The following is a 26,540-nucleotide window of genomic DNA, read 5'->3' on the forward strand; positions in this document are numbered from 1 at the left end:
GGAGGACTGGGAGCAGGACCAGAGAGGGTCTGGAGGATTTGCAGGAGAGGTTTTTTGTTTTTTGTGGAGCGGTCTGGAGGCAGGAGGAGGTCCCGGCGCTCTCAGAGGAGGCAGGACTTTCTGGCTCTGTGGTGCGCTCCGACACCAGAGGTCCGCTTTAATACCCGAGGAGGAGGAGGAGGAGAGGCAGGTCGATCTGTACACTGCTCACAGAGAGAGAGAGAGAGGCTGGAGTCCACTCCTCCGTCCCGGACAGTCGGCAGCGAGCATCCATGTGCCAGCCGGACTCAGCCTGAGACGCGTCGCTGATCTTCGTGTGTCAGCTGTGCGTGTTTATCTGAGCTCGGACACTTTTTGGGTTTGCGTGCCGGAGAACCGTTTTCACCCTCCGCTCCTCTCAGGATCTCCTACATCTGCAGGACTTTTTTTTTTTCAGGGGACTGAAAATGTTTTCAGTTCCTCTCTGGACTCGTGTTCTCCGCGCATGACACGAGCAGCCGCGCTGTCTGCAGCCGGTCGGCGCGTCTTTGTCATTTTAATGTCGGTGTGATCTCCGCGCGTCTGGCTGAGCGCAGCGCAGACTGACACCCGGAGGAGCTTTTCTCTCTGTCTCTCTCCTGGCTGGAATAAAAGAGAAGTCTGAACGTGGATCTTGATTTTCTGGATTGATTTTGTATTTCTTTTCGTTCACTCACCCCCCTAAAACAAACAAACAAAAAAGCTCGATGATGTTGCTGCGCTGCTTGAACCCTTCCTCCTCCTGGTCCACCTGTAGGTTTGTCTTCAGCTTTTTCCTGCTGGTCCAGACGCCTCTGTCCTGCTCTCCGTTAATTTCAGGTAAGATTAAAGATCACACGGCTTCATAATGACACATAACAAACACCCACCGTGCGTAAAAGTGTACCCAGACCTCCTCCCCTGCACGGTTATTTAGTCTGCAGCGTCTCCGCGCGTCCTTCAGTCTGTTCTGGAATCAAAGCGGTAACGCGGTGGTCAGCTGAAGAATGCGTGAAGCCTTTAGTTTGGTGCGTGATCACCAGGAAGGGAGGAATCAACAGAGCGCGAAAAAACTCTCCTCACTGCTTCACCTTGCATGTGTTTCCCATCAAACGTCTGAAGAATCAGCGTGTTTGCTGATTTTCTTTAAAGCGTCTTCATCTTGTTTCTGGTGCTGGATGATGAAATTAGACCCGGTCTCCAGTTTAAACCGAGTTATCCGCTGCGCAAAATGACTCGGTCTCCCTCCTCCTCCTCCTCCTCCTCCTCCTCCTCAGGAGTTCTGCTCTGGAGAGAAATACCACCACTAACTCCAGCTTGTTATCTGCAGCAGAAGCTTGAAGGTATTTATTTTTCAGCTCCGACATAAATCACGATGACATGAGTCAATATCAAAGTCATTCATATCGAACTTTCGGGGGATTACGCGCGGATTTAGATCTTTAGGATGAAAGCTCTGCGTAAAATTAGAAGTGATCTTTTACTCAAATTGTTGTTTGCGCCACCAGAACTTATAATTAACCCACTTATTGAGTTAAAAGCAGGCTGTAAACGTGTAAATCACTTTCTTTAACCAGCTCTGGTCTCTGCTCTCTTCTCTCCCCGCCGGGCAGGACGCGCTCCCTCCCCGGGCCCGCTCCTCCTTTTGACAGCCGCATTGCATCATAGGATATCGTTTGTTTGCCCTCCAGCGCCACGGAGAATAAAAGAAACCGTGTGAATGAAAGGTGGATGTGGTGGTGTAGCGCGCTTTATGCGTCTTATCAGCAGCCGGGTGCGGGCCGGGGACTCCCTCCGCTGCTGGGCACCAGCTTTGATTGTGGTTCTTTGTTTAGTTTCGGGTTTCATCCATGAAAAGGGGAACACGTCTTTGCTGAAGCTGATTCAGCTTTTTAAACTTTAACACGGACCTCAACATGAGGACAGGAATCACTTTTACGCACATCCGCTCCGCAGCTGATAAGAATCCTGTCAGATCATCAGGGTTTCCCCCTCTGCTGGCTCTTGTCTCTGCTCCTGAAGAAAACACAGAGATGAGAATCAGATGGAGGGTTTGGGGGGGAACCAGACCTGGAACCAGACCTGGAACCAGATGGGTTCTCAGTCGGACACGTGTATCTGTTTGACTTGAAGCGGTGGAGCAGCTCTGTGTATCAGCTGGAGGAGGCTGCTCCGTCCTGATCCCAGGCAGCAGATCAGATTCCTCCACCTGGCATCCCAAATATGCACTGTATCATCCCGTCTATTGTCCGCTCCACCACAGACCCGAGGGTTCTGGGCGGTTTGAGTTCTTTCAGCGGAGCGGGTCGAGTGTGTGGCTGCAGCAGGTGGAGCAGCGGGTACAGAGGTCATCCTGTTGGCTTCAGATTAAATCTGCTCCAGGACACTTGTTGCTCGTCAGAACCGTCTGCTGTTCCTCTCCAGAGTTTGAGATCCACTTTACAAACTCCTGTTTAGAGTTAAAAAGTGGCTGCTGACGTGAGGAAACCCTGAATAAAAGTTACTTTAGTGTCTCCGATTGTTGGTTTGTGAGCAGGATTCAACAAAAACTACTGAACAGATTCCCATGAAAGGACGAGTCTCGGCCCAGAACAGACCCGTTAACTTTTACTGCTGATGCAGGAATGTTTTCTAACTTTCTCTAACATCACTGGTCGAGGCCTTCCTCCACATTTGTCATTTGTTTCTCTGGAAATAATGGATGAATCTTGATTAAAAGACTCAGGAGTTTTTAGATGTCTGCTGTCTAAAAATCCTGATTGTGCAGATTAAAACGTTTTATTCGATATTGGATAAAAGAGGTGCTTCAAAATCAGCTCTGTTCTTTTGAAGCCGGGAGTCAAACGGCACCGAGTTAAAGACCTGAGCAGGGTTTGAATCGGGGCTGTAATGGACTCAATTTGAATAAACTGGACAACAATGGATCCTCCTGGCAGCGAGTCGTGCCGTCTTGTCTCTGAGTTCAGCCGACAGACCAGCCTGTGGATTCTGGCAGAGCAGACGAACCCTGCCGACTCCACCACCACTGTAAAATTTACAGCCTTCGAGTGTAATTAAACTGGCAGGGCTGTAAGTGGTGGGGGGTGAGGGCGGAGGAGGAGGAGGAGGAGGAGGAGGAGGAGGAGGTCTCTGGGGCCTCGTCTTCAGTCCGACAAAATACCTTCCTCTTCTGTTTGTCAGCTGCTGTGTTCACCTCGTGTCCACCCACACAGATCCTCTCTGCACACTGAAACACTGCAGACCTTTTTCTTTTAATCAAAGTCAAACACAACCTGAAGCTGCTGGAAGCTGGAAGGAGGTGAAGAGGACAGAATAAGTTGGAGAAAGAGGTGGAGAGTCATTAACAGGGAGCCGGAGCTCAAGGACAGCAGGGGGACTCAGTGACCTCTCCCGGGTTAGAGGTCGCTCTGTCTGACTCTGGGAGTCGCTTCCATTTTAGATCCAGTTACAAGTTGGAATCTATTCAGGTCTGAGTTTCGGTCGTTGCTAATTTATAGATTGATTTTAATAGTTAAACGTCAGATATTTTCTGTGTGAAGGAGCTCAAACATTAACTCTTTCAGCCCCGAGATAAGAATGTGTGTCCTCTGCTGCTTCCTCACGTCGGTTAAAACGGAACATTTCTTTATGTTGCAACTTTAAGTTTGTTTAGGTTGAGTTTTATTAGGTTTGCACACAAAAACCACTTGGTCAGGGTTTGGAAAACATCACAATTTGGTGTAACATACATATTTTAGTCGCCACGATCGCAGCTTGAGACGGTCCGACTTAAAAAAAACACACTTTTTACACCACAAAAAAGTCTGGAAACATTATATCTTAGCAACAGGGTGGAGAAAACTGATACTTTTCATTAGTTTTAAGATGAAATGACACCTGGTGCAATCATATATTTAATCTGCTGTAGCCAGCAAGCTAATTAAGCTATAGTTAGCTCCATGAATTAGTTAAAAACATGTGTTAGTCTGAGAGCGGAAAGCTCGGTAGAAAGTTAGTTAGCTGGACATGCTAATCACGTGCTGAATATTTCTGCTGCTAACACCACCGTTCACAGTTCGCTTGTTCAGGAAAGACATTTCTTATCTCGACTCTTATCAACATGTCAACAAACCCAGCAGTCGGCAGGTCGAGGGTCAGAGGTCACAGTTAACTCGGTGATAAAAGTCCCAACAAATGTTGCTCAGAAATGTCTAAATCTTTCGTTTTGTGTCGAAGAGAAATCCTTCATTGCTGCGCGGTGTCGAAGGTTTACGGTGTTTTGATGAGATAAACCTCAAACGTTCCCCCCCGAGGGAGAAACTGCATCATCACAACAGACGATCCGCAGCAGAGATAAGATCAGCTGGAGGATAAATGACCAGAAACAGGAAGTAGTTTGACACTCAGACAGAGCGGTCAGAGATGGGGGGGTTACTCGGCTCCCAGCTCGTGACAATAAGTTCCTCCTGGGAAGGAAGTTGTTCTTTTTTCGACAGTCAAAACAGAGCTGGAACATGAACAAACAGCGGAGCATCGCTTCTGTTCTACTGCAGGAGAAACTACCGGCTGCGATGTTGACATCTGTCTGCTTCTACCCATAAACCCTTGTGTTTGGGGTCGTTTCCTGCGGTTGGTTCGGATTACATCTGCTCTCGTAACAAACCGACTCATTTTTTTTAAGACCTCGGTTTAAATGACACAGATTTGACCTGCACGGACAAACCGGACAAACAGTATAACCTGCTCAGAACACGCTGGCCTTGAACGCACCTTCAAATGTACGACCAGGGTCAATATTAGCTGATTGATGTTGGCAGTCAGGTGTAGTAGCTGTGATGTAATGACCTGGTCATCTGTTTGTTTCTGGCTGGACAGCTTCAAAACTGGGCGAATGAAAACCCAACAAACAAGAAGTTAAAGCAGCAATAATTTATTTTTTTGGCCACTTGGGGGCAGCAGAACAAACTGTAAACACATCACTGACATATTATCACTTTAAGGGCTGGACTCTCCAGTCTGACGGTCGTCTGGTGGTGCTGGTCAGACCTTTCTGGTGGCTTTTCAGACAACTGAGCAGGTAGACTCCTCTGCAGAGCCCATTGGTCCGTTTGGCGGTTCAGTTAAGCAAGTCAGAGCTCAAGAAGAGAAACAGAAGCTGCATCTTCACAAGGGCCAATGGCAACTTTTTATCACATTCTCAAGTGAGCAATTGTGATGCGAAAATGAGGCAGAAGCTGCTTTGAATGACGAAAACAGATCAGTGGCATCTTGCAGGTTATTATCTCTATAGTTGGTCGTCAGCTGCAGTCTTCTTTAGTCGTCAGTGCCCTGAATCCGTGAATCGCCCAGTTTTATCTCTGTTTTCGGTCTCCTCCACCACCTCCTGAGAAAGACATCTGGCACCGTGTTCACCGTTAACGTGAGCAGTTTAATCTACCTCATGAGTCACCTGCTTTTTTTTTTTGTTCACAGTTTATTTAACAGGAGCTTGTTTGACGTTCTCATCTCACCTGTGTCACCTTCCCGCGGTCCTTCACAGGTACCCCGGCCAGCTGTGACAACGAAGGAGAAGTGCTGCACATCCCCAACATCACCGACAACCCCTGCATCACCTGCGTCTGTCTGGTAAGTTCTTCTGGTTCTGGCGCCGTCACATCTTCTTGCAGAGCTGACAGTTTTTTTTTTCACCGTGCCCGCCCTGTTTGCTCTTCGCGCCTTGGTGTTGTAATTGCTGTTTCAGGTTTTCCACTCGGGCCGATAGGATAAAAATGACCTCCTTTAGCGCTGATAGTGATATTTGTTAAGCTGATTATCGAGCCGCGTGCTGTGTTTCTTATCGGAGCGGTTGGGAAAGATTTGTAAGACTGCGACAGGACTTTGAAATGCAAGCTGTGGCGGGATGTCAGCTGAGAGGAGAAGTGTTGGAGTGTTTGATTTGATGCATTTGACCACTTTAGTTAAACTTTTTCTCTTAAAAATGATACTATGGATGCTGGTTTCTTTGCTGTGGATGTTTAACAGTGATTTGCGAGTGCAGGGAAGCACTTCATGATGCCACTCTTAACTGTTTTCTGGAGGATTTACAACAAACTTTGCAGTGAAACATGAAGTGGGGATTGTTTGTTTTAACAGACACGCCTGTCGTCACGCTGTCTTGGTTCGGCCCGACTATTAAAACCAGCCTACAAAACGTTAGGGGACGACTCTTTCCTGGAACATGTGCTCTTTGACCCCTGACCCCCGCACCACCCCTCCACCCCCCTCCTGTTACTGCTGTAGCGGTCTTTGTTTTAGGGGATGAGAACGGAGCAGCGAGGCTTTTCTGTGTCACTGCCTCCACATCGGCTGAGTGAGAGGTTCTGGGTGTTTTTTAAAAAGGCGTCACATGATCGGAGTTCGCCCTGCAGGAAGCACACGGGTGTGAACTTGAGGGCTGCAAGTTGTGTGTGTGTGTGTGTTTGTTGCATCCTTAACATATATTTTCTATAACACGTCCACGGAAAAATGCCTGTTTCCACTTGGCTTTGCGAGATAAAGCCCTGTCAGGACGGCTCAGACGCTCGCTATCTTCACTCATTAGTCTAATCTGAGTTCGTCAGTTCACACCTGGAGTTAACAGGCATCCTGACATGCGTCTTGAGTTTCCACTCGTGAGCTCACTTCCCAGCTCTGTATGCAGATGCGATGTTTAGCAAGCAAAGAAAGAAAAAAACAGAATTTACAAGAAGGCCCAAAGAATCAATAATTTGTTGGAGACGGTGTTTCACAATGTCTATAAAGTTTCTACTTACTCAACAACTTTTAAAATTGCAGGATTTTTTAAGGGAGTTTAGGGCCAATTCTCCACACGTGATAAAAAAGTGGCTTAAAACATCGTCTTCTTTTCACAAGGAAATAAACAACTTCATGATTTGCATTTAATGCCGAATTTAGAAGAGAGCACCCGTTATTTAAAATCTGTATTTGCTGCTTCACAAATTTTTTTAAGTTTCCTCTCACACAGCTCAACCCTCAAAATTGTGCATTTTGTAAAGGGAGTCTGGTGATATGGTTCAACAGTTGGATCGGATATTCAGGACTCCATGCACTTGTATCCATGTATTTATACTGATTCATGGCAAATACGACCTTCGTTACATCCAACCTTATATCCGCTCTGCTGGCCTCTGATTGGCTGCTGCGAGGCCCGCGGTCTGACTGAGCCGTCCTCTGTGTTATCAGGCAGACATCAGCCAAAGCCCTGCTGAATGCTATCAGTCATCAGCAGGCAATGGCCGGCCTTTCATCTCTACTTTAACCCCCCCTACACACACACACACACACACACACACACACACACACACACACACACACACACACACACACACACACACTCATAAACTTAACATACATTCAGGGCTCAATCTGTGTTGAATTTGGCCTTTGTTTTTCTCCTAAAAACTTTTTTAATCCCAGATGCGCGAGGCTTTTTCCTTTTCACAAACTCACATCAGTCAGATATCAGTTTCCAGTTTTGCTTCTCATCAAAGTCAAAGAACGAAAACTGCAAATGTTGAATTATTGAAGGTTTCTCTTCTTGATGTAACACAAATCTAAACACGTCTGTTCGTCTAACACACATATCAGCATTTAAATCTTTACAAAGATTTTAGCTGCTTGTTTCAATCAATCACTTATTAATGTGCTGAAAAATGAGAAAAGCTTGAACCACTGACGACAACTTGGACTTAAATAACAGCTACAGGTTTAAATTACGCAAAACCCAGATGAGAGTTCGACTGTTTACCGTTAATAATATTAGTGTGATTTTATCTCTACGAGCTGCAGCAGCGTAATCTTGTTTTCTCTGGAGACGTTCCTGAGGAAAACGTTCTGATGCTCGATAACATCCAGGTTGAAATCGGGTTAAACTTTTGCCGTTAGCACAAAAAAAAGAGAGCATTTTTCACTTCCTACACTTCCACTTCCTCCATCTCCCCCCGTCCACCCCCAGAAGACGGGACTCTGTGTGACGCCGGTCTGTCTTTAGGGGGTTGGGGAGCCATCAGGGCTCCAGTGTCACTCATACATGGAGGGGTGGAGGGTGGAGGGGTGGAGGGTGGAGGGGTGGAGGGGTGGCGGGTGGGGTTTGGCTCTCCAGTCGGTCAGAGTACCTGCTAATGGCTCTGTGGGTATGAACACACACACAGACACACACAGAAGGGCCATTGTGTGAGTCGGGGTGAGGCCGAGCGCTGTAATGGGGCCAGGAGTGGATGTGGTTGACAGAGTGACTGACAGGCCGGTCGCCATGACGATCTGTTATCTCAGACGTGGAGTCGGTCCATCTCCGTCACGCTCTCCATCGTTCCCTCGTCCAATCTGTCTGTTCATCTCCGTGTCTTTTTCCACTCTCTCATCGGCTCTTCCTCCTCCACTCGCCTCTCGCCCTCTTTTTTCTTTTTTTTTCACTCCATCACTTGTTGCAGACTCAGATTTTCTCTCTGTGTAAATGTCTGTCAGTTTTTTGTTGTTTTTTTTCCCCTTGCTCACCATCACTGTGGGAACAAAAAGCTGGTTGGGACGTCTCTCATCAGCAGACTTGACCTTGGCTTGTTGTTCTGATCTCAATCAAAGACGACAAATCAAAAATATCAAACACGCTGGAGACGTCGCTAATAATCGTATAATCTCACAGGAGCGTGACGGAGCTCCACGATGACTGAGATATCGTTAGCACCTGACCTAACTGCTCCAAAATTGCCCCAATAGTAACAACATACACAGGTGAACCAAGCTAAATGTTAAAGGAGCAGTTCACCAAAAAATGACAAAACTCAAGTTGTCACCTTCTCCCTCCGTGTTGATGGAAAGTCAGGTGAAGTTTCATCATCCACAAAAACATTTCTGGAGCTGATTCTGCTAAACAACTAAAGTAGCTGGAGACCAAAACACATAAACTGGTTCTGTACAGAGTTATTACAGTGTTCAGAAGCCCCAAAATACACAAATGATTTGAAAATAAGTAATTTTTCGAGCAGAAATCTTCAAAAGTGTTAGCATGCAGCCCATTTGAAGCAGGTACACGAGTTCGACTACATGTCAAATAACAGCTTGTAATCTTGCTCTTTGTGATCCTTGAACTCAATGTGTCCTTTCAGATTTGTTTGCTGACGTGGCCGGTGTTCTCACTTTGTTTTTCAGACCCCGATTTGCATAAAAATGTGAGCTTTGTCGTTGGAATCTGTTTGAATCAGTTGCGTCTGAATTGCCGGTTGCAGCGTTTGCGTCACATTCAAGGACGTTTAATCAGCTGCTGTCATCTCTCTCTGCTTTAAACTGAGTTTAATATCAGAACGAGTCTCAGTTTCTTTATTTTTTTAACATTTCACGCAGCGTCCATCAGAGAGAGGAGGTCAAAGGTCAGAGGTGACAGCAGCCTGTTAATCAATCACACAAACATTCCAGATGAGCTGCACACGGAGGAGTTTTACACTCGCTATCTGCTGATCGATCTGAGAGGGAGGTCAGAGGTCATTTCCTGTCGGCGTCCCAACTCAAACAGTAGCTGATCAATAGTGGAGGGGCGAGGTTTACCTGAGAACACCTGAGAACACCTGATAACACACACCTGACAACACGCTCTGATCTAATCTACGCAGGTCTGTTTCCTAACATACGATGCAGAAAATAACAGTCTGTGAACTTTAATGACGTTTCTCCTGCTTTTCAAAATAAAAGCAAAACTTAGATAAAAGAAGAAGAACAGAGGTTCATTTATGTTGCAGACTGAAAGGAAGGACGTGAAGAAGAAAGACGGAGGTGAAAGGCAGAACAGGGTCAGTCGAGGAGAGTAAAGGTGACCTGAAACTGAAGAAACGACCTCAGTGAACAAACTCAGGAATATAATGAGCTGAACTGAACATTAATGTGACTTCAGTGCCAGAAGAGTTTTAATGAGAGAAAACAAAAAGCCACAAAAATGACATTTTATGAAAGTGTTATGCAGGAATTCAGGAGAGAGGAGGAGGAGTTCTTTTAAGGACTTGTGGCTTTTTGGTTTATCATAATTTATCTAATAAATATTCCAGATATTTTCTCGTTCCAGCTTTGTGAATGTGAGGATTTAAGTAAAAACACAATATGGAGATGTCACCTGGAGCCAGCTTTCACTTCTTCATACATAGATTTAATTTGGGTGTCTGTGGCCCTCGTTGTTCCTTTGTGTCCCGCATCATTTGGACCTTGTCGGATCTTGTTGTGGTTTTTCAGAAGACTGAGTGTGTAGAAAAAATCACTGTGTGGCTGTTCAGCTCGGTGAATAAGTGCACGATAAAAGAAACAGAAAAGGAAAGCGAAAGCCTCTCGAAGCCAGTCCTGTCCTTCGTTTTCACCACCGCCTCTTCGCCAGCGACAGAAGTATTCTGGATTAGAAGTGGTTATATTAGAACATGTAGCAACAGTGTGTGTGCCAGCAGACTATCGCCACCCGGTGGTACGGAGCGGTATCTCCTCTCACGCTGTTGGCGGTCAGCTGTAGTCTCTGCGGTGTGTTCGAGTGCAGCTTTTTAGCCGGGACACAGGCGAGTTTTGGTTCTTTGTTGCTGTCAGTCCAAACCCAGACCAACTTTGTTCAAACCTAAATATGAGCAGAGATCCTAAACTTTGAAAAAATGCCAATGATTTCTCCACATTTATACATAAAAACATCAAAAAAACAACTCGACCTTTCTAATATTTTGTTTGTTTGTGAACTCACATTATCCCAAATCTTTCCAACGATGCTCCAACCCAGAAAAAACCACGAGTTGATTCGAGGTAACGGTGCATTTCGTCTGTTCTCTCATCGGTATAACTTCAGGGGAAACATCAGATGATACGACAGAGAGTGAGGAAGGATGTCGGTGGACTTAAAAGCAACTTGAGGAGTTATTAAATTGGAAAACTGGACTTCAAGAGGCCGAAATATATTTAATGTTCAGTCAAACTGTATTTGCAGCAGCTCGACCTTCACGCTGCGTTTCGTCTTCCGCTCCGACCAGCTGGGGGCGACGTTATTACAGAAAAGACAACTCACTGAAACAGCTTTGAGGAGAAAAAAAAAAAAACTGGTTCCCATCGGCGTCGCTCTCCTCCCGTCTCGTCCCTAAGCTACTGTGGCTCCTGCTCTCCGGCGGGGGGTCGTGACCTGTTTGTTTTGGAGGGAGGGTGAAAGGTGAAAGGTCACAGTGGCGAAGAGGGGAGGGGTCGACGTCCGAGGGCTTAAAGTTGAGTGTTCCTCTCCTGTGCTGACAGAACCCGGAGCGATCTATCAATCCTTCACAGGACGGAGAGAGAGAAAGCAGGAAAAGAAGAAGAAGAAGATGGCGAGTAAGACGCTCTGAAACACAGGAGACGGTGATGAAACTGAGTGAGAGGGGATGAGAAAGAGTAGACGGGGTATAGGTGATATTTAATGTAAAGAGAAGAAGAGAAAGTGATGGATGATGGGAGGAAAAATAAATCACTGATGAGGAGAAATAATGAGCACTGTCGCCTCCTAGTGGCAGAACAGCACAAGTGTCACATAAATGAGTCATTCAACAAGAAGAAAAGACGCTTTAATGTTGATAAGATGTTAAATTGATCAGTGAAGCTCCTGTTCAGCATGTATTTATGCAATTACTGCCCAAGAGCAATATAAGTAGATATTATCGTCTCCCCTGAATCTGAATTAATTTGTTTTTTTATTCTGGTCTTGATTTTAAAAAAGTCACTTGTGCAGAACATCTGTGAACTTCTCAGCCTCCGGAATCATTCCCTAATTTCTCATTTCCAGTCGGGATTCATCCCTGCAGTCACATGATGACTTTTATTATCCGCACGTAACTGATTTGATTTGGATATTTCCATCATAACACACTTTATTTCCTGTGGTTTACTGGTGACTTGGAAAGCAGGAAAAAAAAACACAGTTAGAGCTCATGAAACGGGTCGACAGTGGGAATTACTGCGGTTGACGTTAACCTTCACTAATGACGTTAGAAATGATTGAATTGAACTGATTGGATTTAAAAATTCTGCGGATACAATCTGATTTAAGACTATTTATAGTCTCGACCTCGTGTCACTGTGACTTTGACTTTTACATCACTGAACTCATGAACTCCACGTGTAAAAAAACTTCACCTGAGTTAGGGAGGGAGGAGCCGATGACTCAGAGATGCTCCTTACATGTGCAGAACTTGCCTTATAAAATCAAGTTTTTAAGTTTTATTCAGTATCACAGTGATCCAGTGACAGCTGTCTGAACCTCCACAGGTTCACTGCTAACAGGAAGTGCTAAGAGCTAATTCGGCAAAGTTTAAATCAAGTAGTTTTGGAGTATTTTTAATTTATTTTTGGTTGTTTTTTTCCATTAAATCAAGTCTCCAGTTTCTTCAGTTGTTTAGCAGAATGCTGCAACTCTATTTTACTGTGAAATGTTCTGTGGACTACGACACTTCACCTGACTTTATATCATCAGGAGGAGGAAAAAGACGCTCCTTACATATGCAGAACTTCCCTTAGAAAACTCATGTTTTTAGGTTTTTCTTCAGTATCACAATGATCCAGTCATAGTTGTCTGAACATCCGCAATGTTCACTGCAAACAGGAAGTGCTAACAGTTAATTCTGCAAAGTTTTAATTAAGCTTTCGAGTATTTTTTGGTTGTTTTGTTCAAAGAATGTGTTCAGTGTAATTCAGTTGAAGTCGTCTTCGTACAGTAGCCTCTGGACACACTCACACACAGGTCACACACACTTTCGCTTTCTCTGACACACACACACACACACACACACACACACACACACACACACACACACACACACTTCCGAGCATACCTACACTTATCCCACTGTGTGTGTGTGTGTGTGTGTGTGTGTGTGTGTGTGTGTGTGTGTTGCGGAGGGTCGTCACCCTCAGCGACAGGCAGCCGTCCCGTCGACCAGCCTCGGTGCCGCGTCGGTATGTCGAGTGTTTATAAGGCGTGATGACCCTCTGTGACCTTTGACCCTGAGACAAGAGGGGTGAGGAGGGAGGGAGGGAGGGAGGCAGGAGGGTGAAGGTCACATGTACGAACACTTTATGTTAATGGATAACAGGACGGAGAGAGAGAGGACGTGACCTTGGTGACCAAAATCATCCACGGCTCTTTTTTTAAAGGATCATTCTGGTGTTTTGTTTTTTTTCCCCCTCTTTTAACACAAATCACATGCACTTCACATCTGAGCGACCCCCTTTTTTCTGCGAACAGTGTCACGTCTGTGTTTCTACAGACTTCAACAATTGGTTTATATGAACATGCATCACATGTAGTCAGTACAGATGTAAAGATGGAGGAGAGCAGAGGACGATCCAGATCCATCAATGTGTGAATCTCTCTTCTTGAGTTCTTGAGTTGTGTCATCAAACATCACAGACATCGTGTGTGTGTTCACTCCCGTTACATCATCATCATCATGAGGTAACTCAATAGAGATTTCACAAATCAATTAACGTGTAAAACTGCATTACTGAGACATGATTGTGTAAACCTGACCTCATGTTCTTAATTACTTACATATGAAAAAGACTTGAGTAACTGTTTTGTAGGTAAGAACTTTAACTTTACAAAATACCGCTTCACTCTTTCCGTCCACAGTGTCGTGTTGTCGGTTCTCAGGCTGCAACCGACGACCATAATCAACTGATTTGAGGTCACTTTCCTGATCCTGTTACTGATCAGCTGTTTTGACTTTGAATTGAAAATATCAGTCAGTGTTTGATGTCTTGTCCACAACCCAAAGATATTCAGTTTACTGTCAGAGAGGAAGAAAGAAAAATATTCAGACGTTTTTTTTCTTCTTGAAAATTAACTTGCGAAGCAATCAATCGATCGTCAAAGCAGCAACTAACTAATCGATTCATCGGCTAATCGTTGGAGCTGTGAGGCACCTGTTGCCTCCTCACTGTACCTGGTTCACTACATTTTGCAGCCTCTTCCTTCTTCTGTGTTCTGTGCAGTTCTGCTCATCTGACCCGACTCTCACCTCTGTGGTCTGGATGCCTCGGCTCTTCTTTTTATTTATAACAGGAGTGAGATGGATGGGCCTGCGGTCAGATGATCCTGCGGCTGTTTAATCCCACAAGTGTAGGAGAGATTTAGGATCTAATGAGGTTACAAATCCCACAACTGGACTGAGACGACGACTTCACCTTAAAAACGCCATTCGGCCCGACACAGATGAAACTTTTCTGAAAGTTTCCAGCAGATTTCTTGATGAAGCCAACTGAGATTTTCTACTTTTTTAAATCTAATTTCTTTTCCTTCTTGCTTATTTTACTTTCTCTTTCCATCTCCGTCCCTCCTCCTCCTCCTCCTCCTCCTCCCTTGCTGTCATGACTTCATCTGTCCTCAGTGTGGTTGGGGTTTAGTTGGAGCGCTGCTGCTATATTAAACCACCCCGATTTATTTTCGCCCTCCTTTGATCCGTCCTCGTTAGAGCCGCCTGCCGCAGTGCCACAGGGCCATGAGAGCCGCCAGCCTCCACTTTATAAACCCTCACAGTGTGTAAAATAAAACACACACACACACACACACTCTCTCGCAGCGTGTGGACAAAATCAGCAATAAAAGCCGGGGTGTGAAAGTGGAGCGGATTAAACGAGCGCTGATTCTGGTCCAGTCCCACGGTGCTGTTAGTGGTGATGACGGATACAATGTGCAGCGCTCGCGAGAGGTGACGGGGAGGATCGTTGAGTTGGTGTGAAAATTCACAGCTAAACTGTGAACGATTGGGTCACTTCTCACCGAGAGGAACGCGAGCGGCAGACTTCAGACCTGTGGTTACAGAATGATAGCAGAGCGCAGAGGAGAGCGATCAGGAGGAAACTGCTGTCGTGGAAACATTTCAAGTGTAGTTCTTACCAAGAATATTGGTCTAATCTTTATATATTTCATGGTTTCACAGTATCACAGCATATTGTATCACACACTTGTTATTAATAGATATAATGACTGTTAAAGGAATAAAAACAGAGTTTTAGTTTTGGCTTTTTTTTTTTTATAATTTCACAGACAAGAATCTTGAAATATTGACTGTTAGACGACACTAACGCAGTAATATTCAACCCTGTAGATCACAGTCCTGATGAAGCAGATTAGCAGCATTTGTAAATGTTTAAACTCTTAAAAATTAATTAAACAAATCAACTTTTTACTGATTTTACTGATTACATTCTCACCTGCAGCGTCATCAGTGTAACTACCTGTCAAATATTAATATTGACTGGATTATCTAGTGGATTCAAAAAATATAACAGTGAACTGACTTGTTTCCTATGACTGAGTGAAATAAAAAGCTTCTTGGTTTCCTCCTCGTCACTTTTGACAGGCAGCAGCGTCGTCAGCGTACACACTAACTCCTCTCTCCTCTCTGTCCGTGCTGCAGGAGGGGAAGGCCGACTGCAAACAGGAGAAATGTCCGCTGGTGTCGGAGGACTGCGCTCTGGTGGTGAAGCAGACCGGCGCCTGCTGCGAGAGGTGTAAAGGTGAGACGGGACAGACGGGACAGGCTGCAGGATTCTAGCACTGCTCCTGCCCTCTTATTCTGAAAAGATTGAACATTTAACACACACACACACACACTTCCTCACACACTTCAGGAACCACTTTCAGTACTGTACCAAAGCAGCCAGGACTAAATATGACTCCTCACACCTCACTCGCTGTATCTTCATCTCCTACATCCTCATCCTCTCCTCCCGTCGGCTCTGTTGGCTGCCACACATGCAGATTTACATCTCTGCCAGCAGTGCGACTGAGAACAGAAGAAGAAGAAGAAGAAGAAGAAGAAGAAGAAGAAGAAGAAGAAGAAGAAGAAGAAGAAGATGGCAGAAATGTGCATTTGGAAGAAACTCAACAGCGATGTGTATTTTCAGAAATCACGACCCGGCTGCTAGCGATGACACACAGACGTGACTTTCTCTGTCAGTGTTTAACAAAAGCCACAGACGACGTCCTCAAATGTCTTATTTTTGTCACACAGCCTAAAAGATTTACAATCAGGTGTCGTAGAGGAGGAAAGAAAGCAGAAAATATTCATATTCAAAAAGCTGGAATCAGAGAAAACTGACATTTCATCTTGAGACTTTGGTTTCACTGATTATCAAAATGGCTGCTGATTAATTTTAATAGCCGACAACCGATCGATTAACCGCTGCAGCTGTGTTGGCTTGAGAGGAACTCTCTGCTGCTGCTGAGCTTATTAAGTTGTTTTAAAGAAATATATGAACACACACATGCAGACACACACACACACACACACACTCCTACCTCCCAGCTGTCAGCAGGGGCGAGGCCCTTTTGTTTTGCGGTCCGCCGTTTCTTTTTATTTTACGATGCAGCACTTCGTTAAGAGAACTGGAACGAGCTCGACCCGGACGTGGGAAGCCCCTCGTCTCCACGGAAACCCGCGTTAGTTTTCTATTGTGCGGTCGACTTGCGGCCGCCGTCACTAAAGTTTAGGGCCCCTGTGCCGTCTTTGCTTTGGAGAACGGCCCGACTCCAACATGTCATATCACTGTTTTCAAACTTTTTATGAAATCATACACACAATTAAAAGAGACTCACAGACAGACTGGGTCAGTTTATTAGGAGCAATAAAACTGCCTTCATTAGCCAGTTTATGAACCAGAGGGATGAAGACGTGTTGTGTCGTATCAATCAGACGACTGAGTCCAGGATCTGAGCCTCTGACGGGACTCATCAGCATCTCGTCTGGTCCGTTTCCTCCTCTGTGATGCTCCACGGAGGGGTTTTGTTTTACGGCGAGGAAAAGCAGATCAATGTCTGTGATCGGGTTTCATCGTATGGGAAGTTTAAACATTGATCTGAGGACCACTTACTGTAAACTGCCATGAAATGAATAGGCTATTCATTTAGTGCTGAGTGGACGGAGTCGCTGGCGTGTGGAGTTACACAGCAGCTGTTACACCCAAACACACACTGACGGACTGGAAATCCTTCACTTCTTCAGTTCTGACCCGGTTTAAATCCTCACAGAGCTTCATGTGCTGAATGTACATTTTTTTAGGGCTTTGAAAGGAAAATGTTTTGTCTGGACTTTTCCCAGAAAAACCTCCCAGAGAAGTTCAGCTGAGGCCTGGTGGTGCTTCACTTCACCGATCACTGTTTCTGTTCCAACAATGGATCCAAAAACTGGTTCATCATTCAATCAACTTAATAATAATTATCACCTGATTCAGCTATACAGTGAGTTTTAGCATCTTCCAGCTCATAGTTTTGATTTTACACCAGATTTATTTTTTTGACCAGCACCAAAACATATGTTGTGTTTTGGTGCTGGTCTATGCTGTTTTTTTCCAGCAGGGGTGTGAAAGACGTCTGTGTGTTGCGTTGTTGAGATATCTACTGACGTTAGCATGCTAACCAGCTAGCCCCAGGCCTGAAAACCTCTTTCTTCCAGCCATCCAAAGCTACGCCAGCTAGCTGCACAGCTAACAGTAGCTACAGTCGTGCCAGAACACAATTAGCAACAGTTAGCTTCTCTTGTGATACGCTGCCCCTCATTTGTTGAGAGCATGACTTCAGCAGGGGGAACAATTCTTACATAACTGTACCTTCAAACAGCTAAAGAGACAAACAAAGAGTAATTTTGTACTTCATGTTCACCAAGTGGCCTGAGATGTGAATCTAAATGAGGCTAATGTTGCTCCAGTATCTGCTGGATGATTGCTAATATTTTCACAGTCTGCAGAGTGAAGAAAAACATGCTGCAGTTGATGATTCATTGTTATAAAATATAATTCATCCTTTTCTTTATATTCCAGGTTAATTAAATGTTATCGTGGACTAACACTAAAGATAAACAAACTCCATAAACAGATTCAAACAGCTCTTACTGAATATAAGTGCACAGGTTGATTAAAGTTTTTGACATTGTCGTTGAAAGGAAGTTAATAATGTTTAAAATCTTAAAGAAACTGAGATGAATTTTTTGTCTGAACACTTTTGTATTATCTCTCTCTGTCTCTCTGTCAGGTTGCATGTTGGATGGACGATCTTATAACAGCTCCGTGTCCTGGACCAGCTCCACCAAACCCTGCGTAACCAGACGCTGCCAGGTGTGTGTGTGTGTGTGTGTGTGTGTGTGTGTGTGTGTTAGCAGACAGTGTGTTGTTTCAGCTCAGACATCCTGTGGGAACCTCTGACCTCAGACCTGACACAACACAAACATGTTGTTGAAGGAAGGATGGAGATTCAGGATGAGAGAAGGAGGCGAGGAAAGGTGTAGGAGGTGAAAGAAAAGAAGGAAAAGAAGGATGGACAAAAGGCAAGAGGGAGGAAAGAGACAGGGAAGTAAGAAAAGAGTGAGGAGATGCAAGGAAGTAAAGAAGGAGGCTGTATGGAATAAAATAGAGGAAAGGAAGTGAACAAATGGAAAAGAAAGGAAGGCAAGAAAAGAAAACAGGTCAAAACAGAAGGAGGAATGAGGGATGGATGCAAGCAAATAGGCAAGAAGGAAAGAAAGAAAGAAATGTGGATATGTGATGAGATGAGAATGAAAAGATGGAGAGCACGGAGGACGGACGAGAGGCGGAAAAAGTATTTTAAATGCTGAAAATAAAGAAGTGGTTGTTCTGGCTGCTTGTGACAGGAAGGTGTGATCACCGAGGCGGAGGTCCAGTGTGTCGTCCACTGCAAGAACCCCAAAATCCACCCGAAGAAGTGCTGCCCCACCTGCCCCAGTGAGTCCAGAACCAGTCTGAGTCACAGTCTTTATTATCTGTGGGTCAAACTGTCAGCTACATCTGAGCAGCACAATAACGTGTTGTTTCAGTGAGTTTAGCTCAAAATCTGTCAAAGCTTTTGGACTTTTTATGACAATCAAATATTTATTTTAATGTTTGTAAAGAGTGTGTGGACAGAAGGTGATTTGAAGTCATTCCCTCAGCGAGTCTTGAGTCATAACTTTTTGTATTTTAGTGTTTTTTTAATAACCAGTGAGACATTAATCAAACTGGATACTTTCAGAGGAACAGACAAAAACACATGAAACATGTTACAGTCACTGCCTCCAAACTTTAGAGACTCTAAACCAGATTTAGTGCATCAGCCATATTGAAAATGATTTTTTTCTGATCACTGACGCATGTTTGGAACAAAACACAAACAGATTATATGTTGAGATTATTTAGATTTATACTTAAAATGAGTGACGTTCGTCTTCCTGCAGGCTGCATCTTCGAGGGTCGTCTGTACAAAGAGAAGGAGGAGTTCAGTCCAGAGGGAAAACCCTGCATCAAGTGCACCTGTACTGTGAGTACACACACACACACACACACACACACACACACACACACACACACGAGTCACTAACATTTGGCTACAACAACATCCTCCACCTGATGCATTTCCCTCCCTAATTCACCTCCTCACCTGTTACACAAACAACTCTACAGGTACGTCCATAAACACATTACAGCATTAACGTGCTCTCACCTCGTCGGTCGACCTGCAGGCCTGTCAACACATATACACACACACACACACACACACACACACACACACACACACACACACACACACACACACACACACACACACACACACACACACACAGGTGGAATAGTGTGCCTCACTGATGCAGATATGTTGCACATATACTGTATTTTTATTTAAGTATTATTTCCTATTGTTGTTTCTGAGCCTAGATTACGTTTATTGCATTTTTCTTTTTTTTATCCAGGTGTTTTCATGTGGATAAAAGCTGAATTATAATAACTTATTTGGGTGAAAAATATGCATTTTAAAGTTAAATTCATTCATGGGTCAGTAAACATCAGTGCAGTCTCTTTTATTCATGTAGATTGAAGATAAAAATTATAAATAAATAAACCAGCCAGTCAAACCAAACTTGGGTCATCCATGAAGAGATGTCACTGCAACTAATTAATGATAATTTCTATCTGGAATCATTTCTCACATTTTATTTGCATGTTGTTGTTGTTTCAGGGAGGCCGGACTCTCTGCATGAGGGAGGTGTGTCCTGTCCTGTCATGCCCCGCCCACCTCAGCCACACCCCTCCTGGACAGTGCTGCCCCAGATGTCTCGGTAAATACCAGTGGTCTCCTTTCTGAGCCGTCACCTGTGTGAAGGTTGATGTAAAACCCTCTGCAGGTGTAGAAGCCGTGTCGATGTTTGACTCTCTCCTCCTCCTTCAGGTCAGAGGAAAGTGTTCGACCTCTCGTTGGGAAGCTGTCTGTTCCACAGTGAAGTTTATGAGAACGGCACTTGCTTCATACACAACAACTGCACCACCTGCACCTGCAAGGTACCGACCTGGAAGTCAAACACCACCATCGTTACAGCACGAAGAGCCTAACGTTTATTCTAAGACTCGATTCATAATAATAAAATGTTTGCTGCTGGGGGTCCTTCTCCTACCCAGGATTCCACAGTGGTGTGCAAGAAGCGGTGCTCTCGGCCGGGAAGCTGTCAAGGCGACCAGTGCTGCGAAGAGTGTCTGTCCTACGTGAAGGTGGAGGAGGTGAAGTACTGCAGAGTCCGGAACAAGATCTACAGGGTGAGACAGCAGAGAGGATACTGGGGGGAGGGCGGAGGGACGGGTGAATGATGGACGGATGGATGGATGAACAGATAGACGGATGGATGTATCTCCGTCCGTTGTATTCTGACCCTGCTGTGTTTCCATCCTGCAGGAAGGAGACATGTGGTCGTCGGTGAACTGCACCCTCTGCGCCTGCGTTAAAGGAAACATCGAGTGTCGGCCCAAACACTGCGTACCAATCACCAGCTGCCCGTCGGTGAGTGACGGGCCCGGCCAGCCAATCACCAGCTTCCTCCCTGTCATCGTGCAATCAAAGTTGTTTTCTCTGTGTCTGTCACTTTATCTGTTTTCCTCTCTCCGTCTCTTCTGTCTGACACTTCTACACTTTACAGCCCGTGACTAACGGTGTCATTTACGCGCCACATGCGTGACGTCTCACAGCAGCGACGCTCATCTGATTTACTGGTCCTGCGGCTGTCACAGAAGGATTTCAGTCAAATCCAACCGTCTCACCTAGAGAGCAGAGTGTTTGCTAGATAGATGGACTTGCCCGCAGGGGGTCGGTGTCTTGCTAAAGAACACACAGTCGGTGTTGAACTCGTCATTTTCCGTCTCCGCTACAATAGAGAGTCGCCCGTTTAGCGCATTAGCGATGTTCCGCCCAGCTGAAGCGTGGCGGTGGCTGTCAGACGCTCTGGGAACTTGCTGGCAGGAGGAAGGTTTGCGCTGCGTTCACCTGTCGCAGAGGTCGCTCGGGGGTCGTCTGTCGGCCGGCGGGTGATGGAGTGGATTCCTCGCATACCGCCGGCCGCTGGCGGTTCACGCAGTCAAAGGCGGCGTCGGCGCGAGTCCAAGTTCACACGCTTCCAGCGGTTACAACAAGCCCTCACCTGTTGTTTGTGGTCAGAACAAGCGACTGCGGGGTGACGTAGGTGGTCTCCGGTGAAGAGACACAGTTTCACTCACGTCGGGATTGATTTAGGTGTTTAGAAGTATTTTACAACAGTTTAAAGGTCGAGTGTGTTCGATGTTCTGGTGCACTTTCATTTTTCCAATTTGCTTTTTGATCTGTGAACTATTTATTGATGCATTAATATTTCATGTATTTGAGCTGGTTTAACTGCTTGCACGATGGATGTGTCGAGTACCTGACCGCTCCTAGAAAAAACTTAAACTTTCAGGCTGCATTTGCAGTCACACACACACACACACACACACACACACACTCGCCTGCCGCATGTTTCATATTAAACATTATAAAACCTATGATTCGTCTGCATCGATGTGTACAAACTCACACACCTGTCCCAAGTTATCATGAGTTTGAGTCTCTCACAGAGGTCACTGCAGCCCACCTCAAGCCTCCAAACAGACACACACACACACACACACACACACACACACACACACACACACACTCTCCCATGCCGTCATGCTGCGGTCAGCGGCAGGTCGGCAGAGTGTGTGTGTGTGTGTAGCTTTGTAGACAGTGTGTCTCCGAACAGCCTTTTGTCTGTGTGACATTTGAGTGACAGCAAAGAAGAGGTTCCCTATATTTAGGCCCCTGAAAACCAATCTGTCACAGTGTGTGTGTGTGTGCGTGCGTGCGTGCATGCGTGTGTGTGTGTGTGTGTGTGTGTGTGTGTCCTCAGTTTGTCAAAAGGCAGCCCTCTTCAAAGAGAGAGACTGCCCTTTGTGCAGAGGTTAGGACTCTGGAGTGTGTATTGAGAGTACGGAGAACGTCTGTATGTGATGACAGATGAGTGTAGAGTGTGTGTGCGTGCGTGTGTGTGTGTGTGAGTGTGTGTATGTGAGAGAGAAACAGGGAAAAAAGAGTGTGTGTTTGCACGAATGAAGGCTTCCCTGAGGCAACAAAAACTAAGTGTGTGAAAGAGTCCTCTGATCTGCACCTCTGATGGAAGCTGAAACATACTGTATACACACACACACACACACACACACACACACACACACACACACAGTTTCCTGTTACACAGACAGAGTTCAGCGGTTAGAGTATCAGTGTCTTTGTGGTCGTCCTGGTTTGACTTTGAACTTGTCAAAATGGGAACTTCTCCTTCGTTCTTTCTTTTTTAAATTCAATCTACGTTCTTGTCCGTTTGAATGACAGCATGTAAAACAGTCGTTACCTTTGTTCCTGCCAACCAAAGGTGGAAAAATGTGGCATTTTGTTGAGTGTTTCTCTTGAAAGAATCTGGTCGATTTTCAGCTCTTAACTGTCACTTTGAATTGTTGTCATTTTTAATTGTTGTTGCTGCTGGAACACTCTGGAAATGTGTGTTTCATTTCATGTCACAGGTTGTTTTTGTCAGTAAAACAAACCTGGAGGATAAAATGATTTAGTGCAAATACTTACATTCTGTAACACTGTATGTCAGAGAAATGTAGAGAACCGTTGGCGTTCTGTCAAAGACTTTCTGTTTTTCCTTTTATCACTCTTGATGTTCAGGTGCTCTGCCGTCCTTTCTAGATGTGTGTAATCCCTCAGAGATGCTTTAACTCTGCTGCGTCTCTGCTTTTTCGTCTCCTGCAGAATAAGATCCTGAACAGGACCGGCTGCTGTCCAGTCTGCACTGAAAGTGAGTAAGTCCTTCTCAAACCATCCAGCTTCCTGTTTTTAGGGAATTCACTCATCCTTAAATAACAAAAGAAAAAACCTTGAAGTTGAGGCTCTAACAAGTCTAAATAAATATATTTATGGACATCTGTTAGCAGTTAAAATTGTCCTATGATGCAGAGGTTAAGGTATTGGTTGTTTTTGTTGAGAGATTTTCAAGAAGTTTTAGTAAAAATCTATAAATCATCGTTCAGGACAAACTCAGTGCGGCTTCTAGCTTCTGCTGAGCATTTCCCATGAACTCCAGTCCAGACTGTGGTTTGTTTTCGGGTCATTTTACTTTGGTTTCTGGCTGCGACCTGCAGCGAAAGTCAACAAAAGTGGCTGTAAACGCACCATTCCAGGACTACAAAGGCTCCATAAACTTCACTTCCTCCAAATGTAGACTTTAGCTCAGCTGGTGAAGCCGACGATTTACCACAAAAAAATCTATTTAGATAAGTCAGATTAGTACCTCATATTTCCCCATTTATCATAAAAAAATATCCTTGTGCTGCTGGCTGTCAGGCATCAACATGTTTCCTTTTTAAAACGTTGAATTTTGGTTTCTGTCTTTGATATCCTGGGACGACAGAAACAAGTCGTTTCCCACTGCTGCTATTCTGAGCCGTCAAAGTTCCAACATTTTTTTCCCCCTGAGTTATTTCGTGAGTCTTTCGGTCGTTCACAGTCTTCATTCCCTTCTTGTCTTTGTCCCTCTGCAGAACCAGGTGTGTGTACGGTCTTTGGCGACCCGCACTACAACACCTTCGACGGCAGGACCTTTAACTTTCAGGGAACCTGTCAGTACGTACTGACTCGTGATTGTGGCGGCGCCCCCGCTGGAGGACCGGGAAATAACATCAACATCAACAGCCCAGACTCCAGCTTCACGGTAGGACTGAAGCTCAGGACATTTTATAGCATTTTAAGGCAAACACTGATATGAACCGTTTTTAAACTTCACCTCTGTTCATTTGGTAGAAAGACTGCTCTAGGAGAAACTGCTAGAATCTGCTCCAAGTAAATTCTGTTTAAATCAGTTTGTTTGACCTGTATTTTCTGTTTGTCTCCAAGGTGTTGGTGAAGAACGACGCCCGGCGAACTCGTTCCTTCTCGTGGACCCAGTCGGTTGAGATCAGGCTCGGAGGTTTGATCCTCAGCCTCCACCAGCACCTGACGGTCCGGAGGAACGGCACCCGCATCGCCCTGCCCTACCACGGCCCCGGGGTGCACATCGACCTGGACGGATACCTGCTCAAACTCACCACAATCGCAGGTCAGCACACAAATCTCTTTTTATTAGGCCAGGAACTAAGAAAAAGTTCTTACCTCTGTTTGGTTTGTTGGGTAGAGCAGCAACCATCAAACGTTAACATCCTTTGTCCTCCAGGTCTGGAGATCACGTGGGATGGTGACAGTTTCGTGGAGGTCGTGGCCGCTCCCCACCTGCGTGGACGCCTCTGCGGCCTCTGTGGCAACTACAACGGCCACAAGCGCGACGACACAATGGGAGGTGACGGCCAGTTCAAGTTCGACGTGGACGAGTTTGCAGAGTCGTGGCGAGTCGAGGGAAACGAGGTGTGCTCCCAGCAGCATCCACCTCGACGGCCCACGTCCTTCCTGTGCCCCGGCAGCGTCAAAGTCAAGTTCCGCGCCCACCGGGAGTGCCAGAAGTTGAAGTCGTGGGAGTTTCAGAAGGGCCACCGTGTGGTCGATTTCGCCCCTTTTTACAGGTTAGAAGACAGCTGCATAAATTATTCTTTTCTACTCCTAACCTCACCTCCAAACCGGAGTCTGTACCCAAAATTATCACCTCAAGGAAGCTAAGAATAAATTAAACAGTCTGATATATCTTCTGTCCTCCTGCTCTCTGTAGGTCGTGTGTGACGGACATGTGTGAGTGTCCGGTCCATAAAAACTGCTACTGTGAGTCCTTCATCGCCTACAGCCGAGCCTGTGAGAGGGAGGGAGTACCCGTCCTCTGGAGGCCCGACGCCGCTTGTATGGGTGAGTGGCAGCGTTAGCTTCAAGGCTAACTGAGCAAATTAGAGCTAACTAGCTAGCTACAGCCAAGGTTGGCAAGGAAAGAGCAGCAGATGTCGATTGCTGTCTTGAGCTACCATCAAATTCTGGCCATATGTCACAAATTATTGGCTTATTTTGTAACCTTTACCCTTTTTTTACGCTCCTTCCAGCCACCCAGTGTAAACACGGTGCCGTGTACGACACCTGCGGACCGGGCTGCACCAAAACCTGCGACAACTGGAACGAAATCGGACCGTGCCACAAGCCCTGCGTGGCCGGCTGCCACTGCCCCGCCAACCTGGTGCTGTTCCAGGGACGCTGCATCAAACCCATATCCTGCCCGGGACGGTGACCCTTGTGATCCAGGAGGGAGGGGGGCGGGGTAGGTTCGGGAAGGTCATTCATAGGATCACAAACAGGGACCCAAACGAGGCGAGAAGAGTTTGGGAGGACACAGAAGTCGACAGATCGGATGCGTCGAGGTTCTCAGGGTCCATATCTTCGCATGGAGGGGTTGCGGTGACATTACAGACAGAAACTACGGTGATGGACCGCTGCAACACCACGTACTGTCACGATGCCCGTCACGACCACCGGAGGTGTTGATTTCAGTCTGAAGTAGAAGAACTGAACTCCCAAGAAAAAAACTCAGGGGGACCCAATTTCTAAGATTTCACCGAGGGACGTTTCTCCACGCCGCCATGGACCCCCTCAGGAAACAATTTGGGCCGGTGGACTCCTGTTTGAGCCAACATGGCGCCCACATTTCTCTCACAAACACTCTGTAAGTGAGAAACTGAGCATCTGCTTGTGGAATAAGGAGATTCAGAGCAGAGACACTGATGCATCTCATCAAACTGCCCTCGTGATCTCTGCTCCATCAGTTCATACTGTAAGCTAGCCAGATTTATATGAAAGACAGACAGCTTTTATATTATTATTGTTCTAATTATTATTATTATTATTAATATTAATATTATTATTATTATTATTTTGTTGTTGATGTTGTTAATTTATATATCGGTCAAATGACACGTCGTAGCAAGAGCCAGAATCATGAATCTAATTGCGTTACAAATGATTTTAAAGGGAAACAAAAAGCTATTTATGTATTTGTTGTGTACTTTTGTGTTACTGTTTGAAGAGAAAAATGCCCAAATGTGACTCAGTTGTTGCACCATCGCAGGGAAAAAGTACTGTATTGTGTTACGCATCCGTGTACAGGTTGTCGTGGTTCGTATCAAAAAACTGAAGGTGTTCATCTAACCGTATGTTTCATTTGACGATAATTATTTAAGACCAGCAATATAATCTTTTATCGAAGTTCATTCCCGACTGCTGTCTT

General features: G+C 45.4%; 2 protein-coding genes and 2 long non-coding RNA genes across 6 annotated transcripts in view; 2 read left to right on the forward strand and 2 right to left on the reverse strand.

Annotated features, from left to right (window-relative positions):
* The window catches only part of bbs9 (Bardet-Biedl syndrome 9), a 170,361-nt gene extending 163,031 nt beyond the window's left edge, over positions 1 to 7,330 (forward strand). Inside the window, exon 23 of the mRNA XM_037074039.1 lies at positions 7,284 to 7,330. The gene's annotated coding sequence lies outside the window, so the exon portion shown is untranslated. The remainder of the gene's footprint in view (positions 1 to 7,283) is intronic.
* Positions 1 to 26,523, forward strand: bmper (BMP binding endothelial regulator). 3 transcript variants are annotated; one of them, XM_037074046.1, is made up of 16 exons: positions 1 to 837; positions 5,516 to 5,601; positions 15,408 to 15,507; positions 18,020 to 18,102; positions 18,636 to 18,726; positions 19,215 to 19,297; positions 19,994 to 20,093; positions 20,204 to 20,313; positions 20,431 to 20,565; positions 20,702 to 20,806; positions 23,105 to 23,150; positions 23,893 to 24,062; positions 24,245 to 24,446; positions 24,561 to 24,903; positions 25,047 to 25,177; positions 25,366 to 26,523. In XM_037074046.1, exons 1-16 carry the CDS (start codon positions 726 to 728, stop codon positions 25,545 to 25,547), a joined length of 2,079 nt encoding a protein of 692 aa, XP_036929941.1. In that variant the 5' UTR covers positions 1 to 725; the 3' UTR covers positions 25,548 to 26,523. The 3 variants fall into 3 exon arrangements, with proteins under 3 accessions (XP_036929941.1, XP_036929943.1, XP_036929942.1); XM_037074048.1 differs by lacking the exon at positions 1 to 837 and adding an exon at positions 5,253 to 5,395; XM_037074047.1 differs by lacking the exons at positions 1 to 837; positions 5,516 to 5,601; positions 15,408 to 15,507 and adding an exon at positions 16,946 to 17,230.
* LOC119005926 lies at positions 15,217 to 16,388 on the reverse strand. Its single transcript, XR_005070616.1, has 3 exons — positions 16,292 to 16,388; positions 15,677 to 15,776; positions 15,217 to 15,490 (listed from the first exon to the last, which is right to left on the reverse strand). It is a non-coding gene; the product is annotated as an uncharacterized LOC119005926 (long non-coding RNA).
* LOC119005925 lies at positions 18,965 to 20,559 on the reverse strand. The gene is made up of 4 exons (XR_005070615.1): positions 20,427 to 20,559; positions 19,965 to 20,321; positions 19,418 to 19,501; positions 18,965 to 19,234 (listed from the first exon to the last, which is right to left on the reverse strand). It is a non-coding gene; the product is annotated as an uncharacterized LOC119005925 (long non-coding RNA).
* Positions 26,524 to 26,540: the final 17 nt, after the last annotated feature.

This window comes from Acanthopagrus latus, chromosome 17, assembly GCF_904848185.1.
Source record: "Acanthopagrus latus isolate v.2019 chromosome 17, fAcaLat1.1, whole genome shotgun sequence".
In the NCBI taxonomy this organism is placed as follows: Eukaryota; Metazoa; Chordata; class Actinopteri; order Spariformes; family Sparidae; genus Acanthopagrus; species Acanthopagrus latus.

Coding starts and splice junctions, on each gene's coding strand:
- bmper (XM_037074046.1), top strand. CDS start 726: ATGATGTTGCTGCGCTGCTTGAACCCTTCCTCCTCCTGGTCCACCTGT. Junction 24,904..25,046: donor GATTTCGCCCCTTTTTACAG/GTTAGAAGACAG, acceptor TGCTCTCTGTAG/GTCGTGTGTGACGGACATGT. Junction 25,178..25,365: donor GCCCGACGCCGCTTGTATGG/GTGAGTGGCAGC, acceptor CGCTCCTTCCAG/CCACCCAGTGTAAACACGGT.